Below are 18833 nucleotides of genomic sequence, written 5' to 3'. Positions count from 1 at the left end.
ATACATATATGTATGTATGCATATATATGCAGTATGTGTACACTGTATGTACATATATGTGTATGTATATACACTCAAGAAAAGAGGTATTTGAACACCCTGCTATTTTGCAAGTTTTCCCACTTAGAAATCATGGAGGGGTCTGAAATTTTCACGGTAGGTGCATGTCCACTGTATTAGAGATAACCTAAAAAGAAAAATATAGAAATCACAATCTATGATTTTTTAACAATTTATTCGTGTGATACAGCTGAAAATATGTGAAGTGAAGTGAATTATATTTGTATAGCGCTTTTTCTCTAGTGACTCAAAGCGTTTCATATAGTGAAATCCAATATCTAATTTTTACATTTAAACCAGCGTGGGTGGCACTGGGAGCAGATGGGTAAAGTGTCTTGCCCAAGGACACAACGGCAGTGACTAAGATGACGGAAGCGGGGATCGAACCTGCAACCCTCACGTTGCTGGCAAGACCGCTCTACCAACCAAGCTATACCGCCCCAAGTATTTGAACACCTGTCTATCAGCTACAATTCTGACCCTCAAAGACCTGTTAGTCCGCCTTTAAAAGTCCTCCTCCACTCCACTGTATTATCCTGAATCAGATGCACCTGTGTGAGGTCGTTAGCTGCATAAAGACACCTGTCCACCTCATATAATCAGTAAGACCCAAACATTCAGCATGGCTAAGAGCAAAGAGCTGTCCAAAGACACCAGAGACAAAATTGTATAACTCCACAAGGATGGAAAGGGCTACGGAGAAATTGCCAAGCAGCTTGGTGAAAAAAAGGTCCACTGTAGGAGCAATCATCAGAAAATGGAAGAAGCTAAACATGAAAGTCAATCTCAATCAGAGTGGAGCCCCATACAAGATATCACCTGGTGGGGTCAAAATGATGCTAAGAAAGGTGAGGAATCAACCCAGGACTACACGGCAGGACTTGGTCAATGACCTGAAAAGAGCTGGAACCACTGTTTCAATGGTCACTGTTGGTAATACACTAAGACGTCATGGTTTGAAATCATGCATGGCACGGAAGGTTCCCCTGCTTAAACCAGCACATGTTAAGGCCAGTCTTAAGTTTGCCAAGGACCATTTGGATGATCCAGAGGAGTCATGGGAGGAAGTTTTGTGAACACATGAGACAAAAATTGACCTTTTTGGTCATAATTCCACTATATGTGTTTGGAGGAAGAAGAATGATGCGTACCATCCCAAGAACACCATCTCTACTGTGAAGCATGGGGGTGGTAGCATCATGCTTTGGGGGTGTTTTTCTGCTCATGGGACAGGACGACTGTACTGTATGGATGACTACAGTCATGTATTGTGAGATTTTGGCCAAAAACCTCCTTCCCTCAGTCAGATCATTGAAGATGAGTCGTGGCTGGATCCTCCAACATGACAATGACCCAAAGCACACAGCCAGGAAAACCAAGAAGAGTCTTTGTAAGAACCATATCAAGGTTCTGGAGTGGCCTAGCAAGTCTCCCCACCTAAATCCAATTGAAAATCTTTGGAGGGAGCTGAAAGTCTGTGTTACTCAGCGACAGCCCAGAAACCTGACTGATCGAGAGAAAATCTGTGTGGAGGAGTGGGCCAAAATCCCTCCTGCAGTCTGTGCAAACCTGGTGAAGAACTACAGGAAACATTTGACCTCTGTAATTGCAAACAAAGGCTACTCTACCAAATATTAATGTTGGTGTTCAAATACTTATTTTCAGCTTCATCACACAAATAGATTGTTAAAAAATCATAGATTGTGATTTCTGGATTTTTCTTTTTAGGTTATCTCTCATACAGTGGACATGCACCTACCATGAAAATTTCAGACCACTCCATGATTTCTAAGTGAGAGAACTTGCAAAATAGCAGGCTGTTCAAATACTTATTTTCTTCACTATATATATATATATATATATCCATCCATCCATTTTCTACCGCTTTCTCCCTTACGGGGTCGCGGGGGGCGCTGGCGCCTATCTCAGCTTCAATCGGGCGGAAGGCGGGGTACACCCTGGACAAGTCGCCACCTCATCGCAGGGCCAACACAGATAGACAGACAACATTCACACTCACATTCACACACTAGGGCCAATTTAGTGTTGCCAATCAACCTATCCCCAGGTGCATGTCTTTGGAAGTGGGAGGAAGCCGGAGTACCCGGAGGGATATATATATATATATATATATATATATATATATATATATATATATATATATATATATATATATATATATATGTGAATATATGTATATATGTGTATATATATATGTATATGTGAATATATGTATATATGTGTATATATATATGTATATATATATGTGTATAGATATGTGTGTGTGTGCATGTATATATATATATATGTGTGTGTATATATGCGTGTATATATATTTGTGTATATATATGTGTGTGTATATATATATACATATATATGTATATGTATATATATACATAAACACACACATATATATGTGTGTATATATATATATATATATATATATATATATATATATATTTTATCTGTCGTGTCCAGCCACTCAGGCAAATCATATTGTTGAGGAAGATCAGGAATGTGTAGACTGCGGCCCGCGGGCATATGACCCGCCAACGTCTTGAATTTGGTCCACGAGACGTCGTACCTTGGAGTGCTTTCAAATTACCTTATTTTTCGGACTACAAGGCGCACTTAAAATCCTTTGATTTTCTCAGAAATCGACAGTGCGCCTTAGAACCTGGTGCGCCTAATGCACGGCATAATTCTGGTTGTGCTTACTGACCTTGAAGAAATTTTATTTGGTACATGGTATAATAGGTGTGACCAGTAGATGGCAGTCATACATAAGAGTTACGTATAGACTGCAATATGATGGCGATAAACAACACCAAAACTTGAAATGCTCCATTGAGAATATAGAACATTACACACGATGCTCAAAAATCTGTCAAAAATGTTTTTAGTATGACTTCGGTGAGCTATGAAGCTGCACCGCTTGATGGATTGTTGGCACAATAAACATACAAGTATTATGATGTTTGTATAAGGACCGCAAAATTGCCCCTATCAGCAGACATACTACCTGCCGTTTTGTTTCGCAATATTATGCAAAATCAACTTTCCTCACCTTCTTGTACCTGTTGATCTGTATTTTGGATCTGCGTAAGTCCTGAAAAAGTGCACAAGTCCGCAATTGTAGTCCGTGATGACACCGTAGTTATAAGCTTCTTCTTTTTCTCTACCTTCTTATGGGACATTAATCTTTCGCTCTTGCCATTTCTAATATAAAGTAGTGTAAAGTTCTTACTTATATATGTCACTAGACTAGCTATCAAAGCGCTAAAAACTGTAGTGGGTTTACATAATTCACCCATAGAACTTTTGTTATAAGAGAGGTCTGTTCGGACGTTTTTTTACGGGACACATTTCCGGCGTTGTTGTTGCATCATTAAGCCACGGATGAGAAGATGCTACTCCGTTATTGATTTAAGTAAAGTCTGAATGTCTTTAAAACAGTTAGTTCCATCTTTTGACACGTCTTCCACTCCCATCCTTGCACGCAAGATGACGGGGAAAAAACACTGTCGAAGGTGAGCCACATAGATAAGACCGCCCACAAAACGGCGCATCCTGAAGAGACGCTTAGAAAGCTACCTGAAGATGGTCTGTAAAACATAATCTATGCAACACTTTCACCAAAAAAACACCATTACATGTTATGTAGACCGCAAGGAAGTGTTTTAAATTTAGACAAAAATCATAATATGACTTCTTTAATGTGCCTTTAGTATATCAAAAAAAGACCTGAATAGACTTGCTCATCGGCAGTGCACCTTTTAATCCGGTGCTCTCTATGGTCAGAAAAATTGGGTAATCTTAAATACCAGGCGGTTTCTGAATGCTACACATTTGCTGCCATCTTGTAGACAATGTGAGTAAATCAGATGAATGAACCTTGAAAGTGCTTTCAAATTATAGTAAAGCATTTACATATAGGACAATATCCAAACAACCTTCCCTAGTCATGGTGCAACATAAAGGTCAACACAACCTGCTCACTGAACATTATATGAAAAACCCAATGTTATTAAAACAGGATTGATTTTAAATCAAGAATCCTTTTGAATCGAATCGATTCTGAATCGAATCGTTACCCTCAATCATGTGGTGCCCAAAGATTCCCAGACCTTAAGTAATTGTGTGTGTGTGTGTGTGTGTGTGTGTGTGTGTGTGTGTGTGTGCGTGTGTGTGCGTGTGTGTGTGTGTGTGCGTGTGTGTGCGCGTGTGTGTGCATGTGTGCGTGTGTGTTGCAGGCAGCAGGAAGACGAGGATAATCCGGTAGTTGTCCAGGTCAACCTCAAAGACGCTGACATTCTGGAGGACAATGATGGCGTAGTCTTCCCCCTTGCTGATATTGTACACAAGTACATACAGTTGATCCTAATCCCAATTATGTTTACAACCGTTTCCCAAACCTTTTTCCTTGTGTCGGCTTTTAGGGATGAAGAGGCGGATGAGTCCCAGGCTCTAAAAGAAAACCTAACATGTGGGTTTGCAAAGACAACGTTGATTACTCACCATGTTATGATGTGATCCCAGTTATTTTGCTTTTACCTCTTTATTTCAGCCTCTTCAACATCCGACATCAGGACACCACCGTTCATTGTGACGCGGTGGAGACAGTTTTGCGGCGCCCCCGTCACCACCTTCCTGGGCAACGTGCTGATGTACTTCCTGTTTCTCTGCCTTTTCGCCTACATCCTGTTGGTGGATTTCAAGCCCCCACCTCCAAAAGGCCCTTCTTCCCTGGAATTTGTGCTTTACTTTTGGGTTTTTACATTAGTTTGTGAAGAAATCCGACAGGTTGGTGTTTAAGAAGTTTAAACTATACCGTGGAACCCGTTTAAATTGGTCCTTATTAGGTCCAGGTCCAACATGTTTTTCTTATTACTAAATTGTGCACGCTTAGGTCGATATCCACATGCAAAGTCGAAATAAAAGTTGAGAGCCAAAAGAGGCATTTGTACAAAGAATGGTTCCAAAAATGTCAAAATTATGTCGCATTGCTAACGATAATTGCCAAATAATGTGAAATGACAAAAGCAACGTTCGAACTATAAGGTGCACTTAAAATCCTTTTATTTTCTCACTAATAAATTCAATCTAATGTACAGATTAATTTTGGTTGTGCTTACTGACCTCGTAGCAATTTTATTTGGTACCTGATGTAATGATAAATGTGACCAGTAAATGGCAGTCACACATGAGAGATACATGTGGACTGCAGGTTAACGCCTGTTCAATAAATGGCACTAGCAAGCACCCATAAGCAAGCAACACCAAACGTTTGATGTTTCATTGAGAATATAGAACATTACACCCGGTGCTCAAAAATCTGTCAAAATGCGAAACGCTTGTTGAAATGTTGGCACATTGCGGCTACAGTATTCTGACGTACCGTGCTTCAACATACAGGTTTTATTATGGTGTGTGTATAAGGACCCCAAAATGGCACCTATTAAGAGGCATATTATCTGGCATTTTGTTTCGCCCTGTAATGTAAAACAAACTCTCTTACTTATTGATACCTGCTGTTGTGTATTTGGGATCTGCATAAGTCCCGAAAATGTTAAGATCCTTTTTTTTTCTCTGTCCTTTTGTTGCGGTACGGTCATCTTCCACTGTTTCCATTTCTAATATTAGGAAATAGTTCTAACATCTCTCAGTACACTCGCATTGGAAGTGCCGCAAACTACCGCTGCAACAAAACTGACAGGGAGAAGACGCTGTCAAAGTGGAGCCACAAAACGGCGCAGAAAGCGACTTGAAGATGGTCTGTAAAACCTAATTTATGCAACATTTTGACCAAAGAACCACCATTACATGCATGTAGACCACAAGGAAGTTTGTAAATGTTGGAAAAAAATTATAATATAACCCTTTTAATGCGCCTTATAATCTGGTGCGCCTTGTGTAGGAAAATAAACCTGAAAAGACCCTCTTATCGGCAGTGCACCTTATAATCCGGTGCGCTCTATAGTACTAAAAATATGGTGCTGTCTATTTACACATCATTAAAACCTGTTCAGCGAAAAGTATGGTTCAAAATAAAAGCATGGCAGTATTAACCTGAAATCTACCACAAAAGCGGAAGTTTTATTGTCATTGTAGTCAAGAAAAACAACAAAATTACCACGCCAGCTGTGTTAGAGAAGAATATAAAATATGTAAAAAAAAATTGAGGAAAGACAATTTTTAAAACACTTCCTTGTGGTCTACATAACATCAATCAATCAATCAATGTTTATTTATATAGCCCCAAATCACAAATGTCTCAAAGGACTGCACAAATCATTCAATCAATCAATCAATCAATGTTTACTTATATAGCCCTAAATCACTAGTGTCTCAAAGGGCTGCACAAACCACCACAACATCCTCGGTAGGCCCACATAAGGGCAAGGAAAACTCACACCCAGTGGGACATTGGTGACAATAATGACCCAGTGGGACATCTGTGACAATGATGACTATGAGAACCTTAGAGAGGAGGAAAGCAATGGATGTCGAGCGGATCTAACATGATACTGTGAAAGTTCAATCCACAATGGATACAACACAGTCGCGAGAGTCCAGTCCAAAGAGGATCCAAGACACAGCAGCGAGAGTCCCGTTCACAGCGGAGCCAGCAGGAAACCATCCCAAGCGTAGGCGGACCAGCAGCGCAGAGATGTCCCCAGCCGATACACAGGCGAGCAGTACATGGCCACCGGATCGGACCGGACCCCCTCCACACGGGAGAGTGGGACATAGAAGAAAAAGAAAAGAAACGGCAGATCAACTGGTCTAAAAAGGGAGTCTATTTAAAGGCTAGAGTATACAAATGAGTTTTAAGGTGAGACTTAAATGCTTCTACTGAGGTGGCATCGCGAACTGTTACCGGGAGGGTATTCCAGAGTACTGGAGCCCGAACGGAAAATGCTCTATAGCCCGCAGACTTTTTTTGGGCTTTGGGAATCACTAATAAGCCGGAGTCCTTTGAACGCAGATTTCTTGCCGGGACATATGGTACAATACAATCGGCAAGATAAGATGGAGCTAGACCGTGTAGTATTTTATACGTAAGTAGTAAAACCTTAAAGTCACATCTTAAGTGCACAGGAAGCCAGTGCAGGTGAGCCAGTACAGGCGTAATGTGATCAAACTTTCTTGTTCTTGTCAAAAGTCTAGTAGCCGCATTTTGTACCAACTGTAATCTTTTAATGCTAGACATGGGGAGACCCGAAAATAATACGTTACAGTAGTCGAGGCGAGACGTAACAAACGCATGGATAATGATCTCAGCGTCTTTAGTGGACAGAATGGAGCGAATTTTAGCGATGTTACGGAGATGAAAGAAGGCCGTTTTAGTAACGCTTTTAATGTGTGCCTCAAAGGAGAGAGTTGGGTCGAAGATAACACCCAGATTCTTTACCGTGTCGCCTTGTTTAATTGTTTGGTTGTCAAATGTTAGAGTTGTATTATTAAATAGAGTTCGGTGTCTAGCAGGACCGATAATCAGCATTTCCGTTTTTTTGGCGTTGAGTTGCAAAAAGTTAGCGGACATCCATTGTTTAATTTCATTAAGACACGCCTCCAGCTGACTACAATCCGGCGTGTTGGTCAGCTTTAGGGGCATGTAGAGTTGGGTGTCATCAGCATAACAGTGAAAGCTAATACCGTATTTGCGTATGATGTCACCTAGCGGCAGCATGTAGATACTGAAGAGTGCAGGGACAAGGACCGAACCCTGGGGAACTCCACACGTTACCTTAACGTAGTCCGAGGTCACATTGTTATGGGAGATACACTGCATCCTATCAGTAAGATAAGAGTTAAACCAAGACAGGGCTAAGTCTGACATACCAATTCGTGTTTTGATACGTTCTAATAAAATATTATGATCGACGGTATCGAAAGCAGCGCTAAGATCGAGGAGCAGCAACATAGATGACGCATCAGAATCCATCGTTAGCAATAGATCATTAGTCATTTTTGCGAGGGCTGTCTCCGTGGAGTGATTTGCCCTGAAACCGGATTGAAAGGTTTCACATAGATTGTTAGACGCTAAGTGTTCATTTAACTGCTCCGCAACAATTTTTTCAAGGATTTTTGAAATAAAGGGAAGGTGAGACACCGGTCGGTAATTTACCATGAGGTCAGGATCGAGGTTAGGTCTTTTAAGAAGAGGATGAATAACCGCTTTTTTGAATGCTAGGGGAACAGTGCCCGAGGAGAGTGATAAGTTTATAATATTTAGCACTGATGGACCTAATAATTCAAAGAGCTCCTTGATCAGTTTCCCAGGGAGAGGGTCAAGTAAACATGTTGTCTGTTTTATTCCATTTACACGTTGTAACAATTCCTCTAATGTTATTTCCTCAAAACGGGAGAAACTATTTTGGAGGGCAGTATCCGCCGTATATACAATCGTGTCAGTGTTAATAGAACCCCGTTGTAGCTGGGACGCATTGTCTTTAATCTCCTTTCTAATGACTTCAATTTTCTTACTAAAGAATTGCATAAAGTCATCAGCTGAGTGGGTTGAGCTACTGGAAGGAGTCCCTTGTTGGGTTAGCGATGCTACCGTACTAAACAAAAATTTAGGATCGTTTTTATTACGGTGGATGAGATTTGAGTAATATTTAGCGTTAGCTAAGGTAAGCATGCGTTTATAAGTTATTAAACCATCACTCCATGCTTGATGGTGCACCTCAAGTTTAGTCGTGCGCCATTTGCGTTCCAGCTTTCTACATAATAATTTCTGGGCTCTAGTTTCTTCTGTAAACCACGGGGTGCGCTTTTTTGGAGCCTTTTTTAACTTTAGCGGTGCTATGTTATCAATGGTTTCGCGCAGGGCGTCGTTAAAGTTGTTAGCGAGGTTATCAATAGAGCCCACATACTTTGGGAATGGTGCCATTACCGAGGGCAGTAGGTCAGCAAGAGTTGTCGTTGTGGCTGTATTAATGTTGCGGCTGCTATAGCAGGCATTATTATTATTAGTTTGACGATCATGCGTCTGAACCTCGAATTTTATGAGGTAATGATCGGACAATACTTTAGTATACGGGAGTATCGTAACTTTGGAAACGGTGATGCCCCTGACAAGCACTAGGTCTATCGTATTACCGTTGCGATGCGTGGGTTCATTTATTATTTGTGTGAGACCACAGCTATCAATTACAGTCTGGAGCGCTACGCACGGTGGGTCCGATGGGGTATTCATATGGATATTAAAGTCCCCCATTATGATTATATTATCGGCGTGTGTCACTAGATCAGCAACGAACTCTGAGAATTCATTAATAAAGTCCGAATAGGGCCCTGGGGGGCGGTAGATAACAGCCAGGTGTAGAGGCAGCGGTGTGACAGACCTCATAGTAAGCACCTCAAACGATTTATATTTATTATTTATGTTAGGACTAAGGTTAAAGTTTTCGTTGTATATTAGTGCGACCTCCCCACCCCTTTTGTGCGGACGGGCAATATGCGCATGTGCAAAGTTAGGAGGACATGCCTCATTTAGCGCAAAAAAGTCGTTTGGTTTAAGCCAGGTTTCGCTGAGACCGATGACGTTAAGATTGTTGTCTCTGATAATATCATTAACTAACAACGTTTTAGGAGACAATGATCTTATGTTTAAAAAACCTATATTATAGGTAGTGGGCTGTTTTAGGGAGTTTTTGATCAAATTATCCGTAGTAGCAATATTAATAATGTTGTGTTTATTATGCCCAGTGCATTTAGTATTGTTACGACCATATCTAGGAATTGATACGACAGGAATTTTCCGATTGTTTGATTGTTGCTTTGATAAACTGCACGCATCATGGTTAGCCACCTCAGTAACGGGGATTTTCCGATTGTTTGTTTGTTGCTTTGATAAACTGCACACATCATGGCTAGCCACCTCAGTAACGGGGATTTTTCGATTGTTTGTTTGTTGCTTTGATAAACTGCACGCATCATAGTTAGCCACCTCAGTAAAACACATGTCCAACTCTGAAACACTCAAAGCAGAAAAAACTTGTTCTAATTTAACAGACTCCTTACCCAGACCAGTAGTCTCGCATTTTCCATCTAAATCCGTCTTCGGGATGGAGGAAAGTGGTGTTCTGTGGGGATTAGCCTTCTGCTTTGTTTTTAGCCCCGCTCGGCATCCGCGTTTCCGATCACACCGCTGGCGTCTGCTCCGTAGACGGCCCCCGCTGCTACTATACTCCCCTGCTTCACAGGCCGCTGGATGTAGCCGCCGATGAATTCCCATGCTAGTTAGCAAGTCTAGCACGCAAGTGTCTATCAGTCCAAAACGGCCCGATTCGTCCACACCCAGAAGTGTCTGGCGGTCGTACGTGATCACGGAGTGACCACGATGTGAGCCAGCCATAAAGTTTACCCCCATTACGACTACAACATCCTCGGAAGAACCCACAAAAGGGCAAGGAAAACTCACACCCAGTGGGCAGGGAGAATTCACATTCAGTGGGACGCTAGTGACAATGCTGACTATGAGAAACCTTGGAGAGGACCTCAGATGTGGGCAACCCCCCCCCCTCTAGGGGACCGAAAGCAATGGATGTCGAGCGGGTCTAACATGATACTGTGAAAGTTCAATCCATAGTGGCTCCAAGACAGCAGTGAGAGTCCCGTCCACAGGAAACCATCTCAAGCGGATCAGCAGCGTAGAGATGTCCCCAACCGATACAGGCGAGCGGTCCATCCTGGGTCCCGACGAGCGGTCCATCCTGGGTCTCGACTCTGGACAGTCAGTACTTCATCCATGGTCATCGGACCGGACCCCCTCCACAAGGGAGGGGGGGACATAGGAGAAAGAAAAGAAGCGGCAGATCAACTGGTCTAAAAAGGAGGTCTATTTAAAGGCTAGAGTATACAGATGAGTTTTAAGATGAGACTTAAATGCTTCTACTGAGGTAGCATCTCGAACTGTTACCGGGAGGGCATTCCAGAGTACTGGAGCCCGAACGGAAAACGCTCTATAGCCCGCAGACTTTTTTTGAGCTCTAGGAATCACTAATAAGCCGGAGTCTTTTGAACGCAGATTTCTTGCCGGGACATACGGTACAATACAATCGGCAAGATAGGCTGGAGCTAGACCGTGTAGTATTTTATACGTAAGTAGTAAAACCTTAAAGTCACATCTTAAGTGCACAGGAAGCCAGTGCAGGTGAGCCAGTACAGGCGTAATATGATCAAATTTTCTTGTTCTTGTCAAAAGTCTAGCAGCCGCATTTAGTACCAACTGTAATCTTTTAATGCTAGACATGGGGAGACCCGAAAATAATACGTTACAGTAATCGAGACGAGACGTAACAAACACATGGATAATGATCTCGGCGTCTTTAGTGGACAAAATGGAGCGAATTTTAGCGATATTACGGAGATGAAAGAAGGCCGTTTTAGTAACGCTTTTAATGTGTGACTCAAAGGAGAGAGTTGGGTCGAAGATAATACCCAGATTTTTTACAGAGTCACCTTGTTTTATTATTTGGTTGTCAAATGTTAAAGTTGTATTATTAAATAGAGGTCGGTGTCTAGCAGGACCGATAATCAGCATTTCCGTTTTTTTGGCATTAAGTTGCAAAAAGTTAGCGGACATCCATTGTTTAATTTCATTAAGACACGCTTCCAACTGACTACAGTCCGGCGTGTTGGTCAGCTTTAGGGGCATGTAGAGTTGGGTGTCATCAGCATAACAGTGAAAGCTAATACCGTATTTGCGTATGACGTCACCTAGCGGCAGCATGTAGATGCTGAAGAGTACAGGGCCAAGGACCGAACCCTGGGGAACTCCACACGTTACCTTAACATAGTCCGAGGTCACACTGTTATAGGAGACGCACATGTATAATGGTTCTTTGGTGAAAATGTTGCATAAATGATGTTTTACAGATCGTCTTCAAACCGCTTTCATTTTGACAGCGTCTTCTCACGTCAGCCATGTTGTAGTTGTTCACACTTTCATATCGGGTCTACTGACAGATATAAGTTCGAACTGTATGCTAGTTTATATTAGAAATAGCAACAGCGGAGGATCCATGTGCATGTACGAGCCAGTCTGCCCCACAACAAGAGGAAAAAGGGGAAAAAAAGGAACTTAGCGAATACAATGTCATACTTCAATGGCGGACTTGCACAAAGCTCTTTGGGTAAAACGTTGCCGTATAAGGAGATCTCCGCTGACGTCGCATGTTGGAATAACGTCTCAAGTTGTGCAAATCTTAACGACTTGTTTGGAGGAAGTATAAAGGAAGGCAAGATTGTTTTATGAATACGGTTTGATTCCACATTTTCGGGACTTATGCAGATCCCAAATATACAAAAACAGGTACTGATAGGTAAAACAAGTTTGTTTTGCACAATGGGTCTTTTTTCAACAAACTGTAGAAAATCAGTTGTATCACAAACTCTTCTTACGTATTTGCTCACAAGTAAATGTGCAAGCTATGCCAATTTTGGTTCTGGTTACGTCAACAACCGCTTATGTGGACATTAATCAGCCACTCCGAGGCGCGTCAACTTGAACGGGTTCCACTCTACCGTTCTTGTATTAAAATGCGACGATGTGTCATAGACCCATTTGATGAAGTAATATTTCATAAGACTCTTCTCTCTCTGATTGACAGATCTTTTTTGTGTCCAGCAACTTTATGCTCCAGGGGATGAAGAGTTACATCAAAGATATTTGGAACCAGTGTGACGTCACAGCCATCACAATCTTCATTTGTGCTCTTGGCTGCAGGTGAATGAATTGCAAAACATATTGGATTATCCCGCCCTGTGATGAGGTGGCGACTTGTTCAGGGTGTACCCCGCCTACCGCCCGAATGCAGCTGAGATAGGCTCCAGCACCCCATGCGACCCCGAAAGGGACGAGCGGCAGAAAATGGATGGGTGGATATGATTATCGCATATCGCCAAGTATTCCTGTAGTATTTTTTTTTTCAGTCGTAAAGGAACTTTGTGGACGAACCTGCCAATGTTTGTATTGATCAAACACCAAGTAAATACAGGATCAGCATTAGTGGTATCAATACTGATACGTTGTATTACAATTGTTGAGGAATATTGAATGATTTTGTTATGTCGCCTTTCATTTTAAACGGAATCAGTCCTATTTGGATCCCAAATCAACCTATAGTGTAGTCAGTGACTTCACTATTAAAGTGGGTGACATTATTATCACCAGGAAAGATGAGGTCACCTACCTAGGTTCCAAACTAGAGGTTAACCTTTCCTGTGATAAAATGGTAACTAAGGTAATCAAAAAGGTCAACCAAAGAACAAGATTTTTCTACAGAATCTCGTCTCTGGTCAACAAAAACACCATGAAGTGGGAACTCTTTCAACCCTTTTTCAGTTACGCATGCACCTCCTGGTACCCTAGCACCTCCAAAACCCTAAAATCAAGACTCCAAACATCCCAGAAAAAGCTAGTCAGTTTACTTCTAGACCTCCACCCCAGATCCCACCTCACTCCTACCCACTTCTCCAAAGTGGGCTGGCTTAGGGTGGAGGACAGAGTAAAACAACTTGCACTGAGCTTAGTCTATAAAATTCGCTACACCTCCCTAATACCAAAGTACATGTCAAACTACTTCCAGAACGTAAATGACCGCCCTAACCACAACACCAGGGGGAGCACCACAAACCACGTCAAACCCAGATTCCCATCTAACAAAGGTCTTAACTCATACTCCTTCAATGCCACCTCAATATGGAATGCACGCCCAACAGGTGTAAAAGAAAGTGCATCTCTGTCCTCCTTCAAAACCGCACTAAAAGAACACCTCCAGGCAGCTACAACCCTAGCCTAACCCCCGCCCCCCGCCACATCCCACCTCCCCGGATTATAAATAATCACATGTACAGTATATACTTGTATAACTTGTATGACGAATTGATTAACGTGGAGCCCGACTTAATCAAGTTGAAAATAAAGTGTAACCATTTAGTGGTCAATTGTACAGAATATGAACTGTACTGTGTAAACTGTACTGTTTCATATAATGTATTCTCTTCCTTTGCAAACTACTAATAACATTTTCAATCAATCAATCAAATTAGTTGATCATGAACACAGTTTTGGACGATTCAGCAATAGAGAAATATTTATTTATATTTAAGTACACCACTTTGTACTTCATATTTTGAGGCTTTATTCTATTGAGGTTTTTCAAAAATATATTCATGAAGAAATAGGTTTTGGGTTGGACTATGACCTATTCTTAGTGTAAAATATGCATATTAGAGCAAATTTGGTTATTAACCTAAATTAAGCATTTTCAAGCATAAAGACGGCAGGATTAACTTAAGATAAAAAATTTAAGGTACTGTACAGAATAGGCATCAAAAAGTTAAAGTAATAACTTATCAAGTCCCATCTTACTACAAACAAGTGCCTGCTTAAGCCGACGTCAACAGACAGTTGACTGCTGTCGTCAACATAAAATCTGGCTATAAAGGGGTCATTATAGGAAAAATCTGTGTTGTAATACTGTCATGTTAAACATTGACGTTTGCGTGCATTAGCAAGAATTCTATACTATTTTGTTTGCAATAGCGCCAATTCAAAACAGAAGTTATCTCAAGGCACTTTACACATGCTGCAGCTCGAGAACCATGCTTCTTATACAATACAGAGAACATAAACTGAGCCCCACATGAACCAGCGCTCGACGACTGCGGCAAGGAAAAACTACCCATACGGAGGAAATATCGGACAGTACGAAGGCTTGGTGGGGCCCCTCGAGGCGTCACAATTTTAATAAGGAATTTGGCCCACGCGGTGCCAACAGTTTTATTTTAAGTAACAGAAATTGCCATAAATCTGCAGCTATTTTGTGGACAGTGTGAGTGAAACCGGTCAATGACAATGTACTCTACTTTGCAGGAAACATAGCACAGCATTCACTTACATGCCCCAATCCAAGCAACGTTTCCCACTCAAGGCGCAAACAAAAGGTTTTAGTGTTCTCTATATCAAACCAAGGCAAAGCTCTCAATTTACCGGTGGATCTACGTTCCCATCCTCGCCTATGGTCATGAGCTTTGGGTCATGACCGAAAGGATAAGATCACGGGTACAAGCGGCCGAAATGAGTTTCTTCCGCCGTGTGGCGGGGCTCTCCCTTAGAGATAGGGTGAGAAGCTCTGCCATCCGGGAGGAACTCAAAGTAAAGCCGCTGCTCCTTCACATCGAGAGGAGTCAGATGAGGTGGTCCGGGCATCTGGTCAGGATGCCACCCGAACGCCTCCCCAGGGAGGTGTTTAGGGCACGTCCAACCGGTAGGAGGCCACGGGGAAGACCCAAGACACGTTGGGAAGACTATGTCTCCCGGCTGGCCTGGGAACGCCTCGGGATCCTCCGGGAAGAGCTAGACGAAGTGGCTGGGGAGAAGGAAGTCTGGGATTCCCTGCTTAGGCTGTTGCCCCCGCGACCCGACCTCGGATAAGTGGAAGAAGATGGATGGATGGATGGATGTATCAAACATTATGTATCATTCTGATTGATATTTTTTTAATACTGTTAATGAATAAATTGTACTATTATAGTTATTTCCCCATATTTCTACACAATAACTCAGATATGGTAACACTGGCAAGCAGTAGATAATATTGAGTGATTTTTGGTCTAGAACATGTTTTGCTTTATTCATTATTGACGTAATATTCTGCTACCTTGTGTTGTATATTTTTAAGAGATTTCAAGTTCGTTTTATCATCTATTAATATACCCAAATTTTTTATTTCTGTTACCCTTTCAGTATATATTCCGTCCGTTTGTATTTTGTTAGACTTTCTCTTCTACTGAATAGTATTATTTTAATTTTACTGAGATTCAAAGAGTCTGTTTTTTTCACACCATCTTTTTAATTTGTTCATTTCTTATGTTATTATTTGTATTAGCTTCTGTGTGTTTCCTTCTGAACAAAAAGCAGTTGTATCATTGGCAAATAATACTAACTTTAAGTCCTTGTAACTTTCCAAATATCGTTGATACAAACCTTAGACAATGTTGGTCCCAGTATTGATCCTTGGGGCACGCCACAAGATATTGCCAGTGCTGTTGAGGTACGATCACCTATTTTCACAAATTGCTTCTTGTTGGTTAAGTAGCTTCCTGACCATCCCTCAGGTGCCTCATTGTTGTAATTTATTAATTAAGATATTATGATTAATTGTGTCAAATGCTTTTGTTAGACACATACATGCTGCTGCTGCACATTATATACCATTTATTGCATTGACATTAGCATTTTGTTTTTCAGAATGTTCCCGCAGTCGTTCAAGTTCGGCCGAGCGCTGATGGCAATCGATTTCATGGTCTTCACGCTGCGTCTGATCCACATCTTTGCCGCCCACAAGCAACTCGGGCCAAAGATTATTATCGTTGGCAAAATGGTGACTCACACAATCACACCATAAATTAATGATGATATTAGGCTAATATAGCTAGTATAGACACTTACATCATGTGTTGTCTTCATTATAACACCTATATAGGACTTCTAAAGTCATTTTGATAGTAGGCTAATATAACTAATATAGACACTTACATCATGTGTTGCCTTTATTATAACACTTATATAAGACTTTTAAAGTCGTTTTGATAGTAGGCTGATTTAACTAATATAGACACCTACATCATGTGTTGTCTTCATTATAACACCTTTATAAGACTTCTAAAGTCATTGTGACAGTAGGCTAATATAACTAATATAGACACTTAGATCATGTGTTGCCTTTATTATAACACTTATGTAAGACTTTTAAAGTCATTTTGATAGTTGGCTAATATAACTAATATAGACACCTACTTAATGTGTTGTCTTCATTATAACACTTATATAAGACTTTTAAAGTCATTTTGAGAGTAGGTTAATATAACTAATATAGACACATCATGTGTTGTCTTCATTATAACACATACATAAGACTTCAAAGGTCATTTTGATAGTAGGCTAATATAACTAATATAGGCACTTACATCATGTGTTGTCTTCATTATAACACCTTTATAAGACTTCTACAGTCATTGTGACAGTAGGTTAATACAACTAATATAGACACATCATGTGTTGCCTTTATTAAAACACTTATATCAGACTTTTAAAGTCTTTTTGATAGTAGGCTAATATAAGTTATACAGACATTTACATCATGTGTTGTCTTCTTTATAACACCTGTATAAGAATTCTAAAGTCATTTTGACAGTAGGCTAATATAACTAATATAGACACTTACATTATGTGTTGCCATTATTATAACACTTATAAAAGACTTTTAAAGTCATTTTGATAGTAGGCTAATATAACTAATATAGACACCTACATCATGTTTTGTCCTCATTATAACACCTATATATGACTTCTAAAGTCATTTTGATAGTAGGCTAATACAACTAAGATAGACACTTACAAAATGTGTTTGAATTTGACACAAGAGCAAATCCAAACAATAATTTGTTTGCTTCCTTCAGATGAAAGACATTTTCTTCTTCCTCTTTTTCCTGACTGTGTGGGTCATCGCCTACGGAGTAGCCAACCAGGCGCTCCTCTATTCATACGATCCACGTCCCAACTGGATATTTCGCCGGGTCTTCTACAGACCCTACCTGTATATATTCGGACTCATTGACGTACAAGAAGTGGATGGTAAGTGGCTCACAATTGGATTACAATTACGATAAAGGAGCTTCAATTTGATAAAAAATCAATTATTAATGCATCTTTAATTTATGTATGTTGATGCAGTTTTACATTTCTTTTCTTTTCACTAAATAATGGTCTATCACTTGCAACTTTTAAAAAACGGTGCCTTTGTAAAAAGATTCAGTTAAATTAATTCCAATCACATTTATTACATTAATGGAAATGTGTGCAATGTGTGGAACAGAAGTGCCCTACAATACATTACACTCCCCTGCATTTCTTTTACAATAAATAAATCCATTATCGATCATTGACGTTTACTAATCGATTTTCGTCCATGTCCGAATTGCGATGCATCAAAAAATCACATATTTCTCCCCCACCTGTAGTAGTGACACTGTGGTTAAGTCATTTATTTTTCCTACAGCACAATAATCTGAAAGGTAGGGAATCAATTTCAGTTTATTTTATTGAGTATTTTATAGTCAGTTCCATAATTTACATGTGATACATAATATACATACATATTTCCAGGAAACAATCATGTGCTTAATGGCAATATTATTGTTATTTCACAAAATAAAGACAATAACATTAAATTGAGAAAATACAACTGAATTAAACATATCTCAAAAGGGTAATGGGAAGAAGTAGACACTTTTTGAATCTCTGTACTTTTCCATAGTTAAACTTTAAAAAATAACATCCATTTTCCTCTGAACAACATTTTATCACATTTATCTGGGTTTACATAACTCAATTTGCTCAGAATAATGTGTTTACAATAACTCAATACTGCTATGTGATTCTAAAAACAGTGTTGACGTGGTTCAGCTTTGACCTTTTGAATACATGCATTGCATAAAATGTGCAAAAAGGCTTAAAATTAATACTAATATGATATAATAATATGCTTTGTCACCTATATAACACAAGATGCCAGTTGTTTGTTTTTTTTAAGTATCGGTTAAGCCTGTTTACATTTTTTTTTTTAAAGCAGAATGGTCCTAAATTAATTTTTTAGTGTGCCCTACCTATAGGCAAAACACGAGCTGTACTACGGTCCGTGAGGTGCCCCATTTTGCATGACAAGTGCATCTCAAATGTCGATAAAAAATGACAG

The 18833-nt window shown here is 40.3% G+C and overlaps 1 protein-coding gene across 1 annotated transcript in view; it reads left to right on the top strand.

Moving 5' to 3' along the window:
- The window catches only part of LOC133541584 (transient receptor potential cation channel subfamily M member 5-like), a 109053-nt gene that overhangs the window by 77279 nt on the left and 12941 nt on the right, over positions 1–18833 (top strand). The window contains exons 17-22 of the mRNA XM_061885072.1: positions 4314–4424; positions 4500–4546; positions 4628–4863; positions 12684–12799; positions 16328–16460; positions 17539–17713. Coding sequence (XP_061741056.1) covers positions 4314–4424; positions 4500–4546; positions 4628–4863; positions 12684–12799; positions 16328–16460; positions 17539–17713 — 818 coding nt within the window. The remainder of the gene's footprint in view (positions 1–4313; positions 4425–4499; positions 4547–4627; positions 4864–12683; positions 12800–16327; positions 16461–17538; positions 17714–18833) is intronic.

This window comes from Nerophis ophidion, linkage group LG23 (genome assembly GCF_033978795.1).
Source record: "Nerophis ophidion isolate RoL-2023_Sa linkage group LG23, RoL_Noph_v1.0, whole genome shotgun sequence".
NCBI lineage: Eukaryota > Metazoa > Chordata > Actinopteri > Syngnathiformes > Syngnathidae > Nerophis > Nerophis ophidion.
Note: the sequence above shows the minus strand (reverse complement) of the source record. Positions and strands in the feature narration are given on the sequence as shown.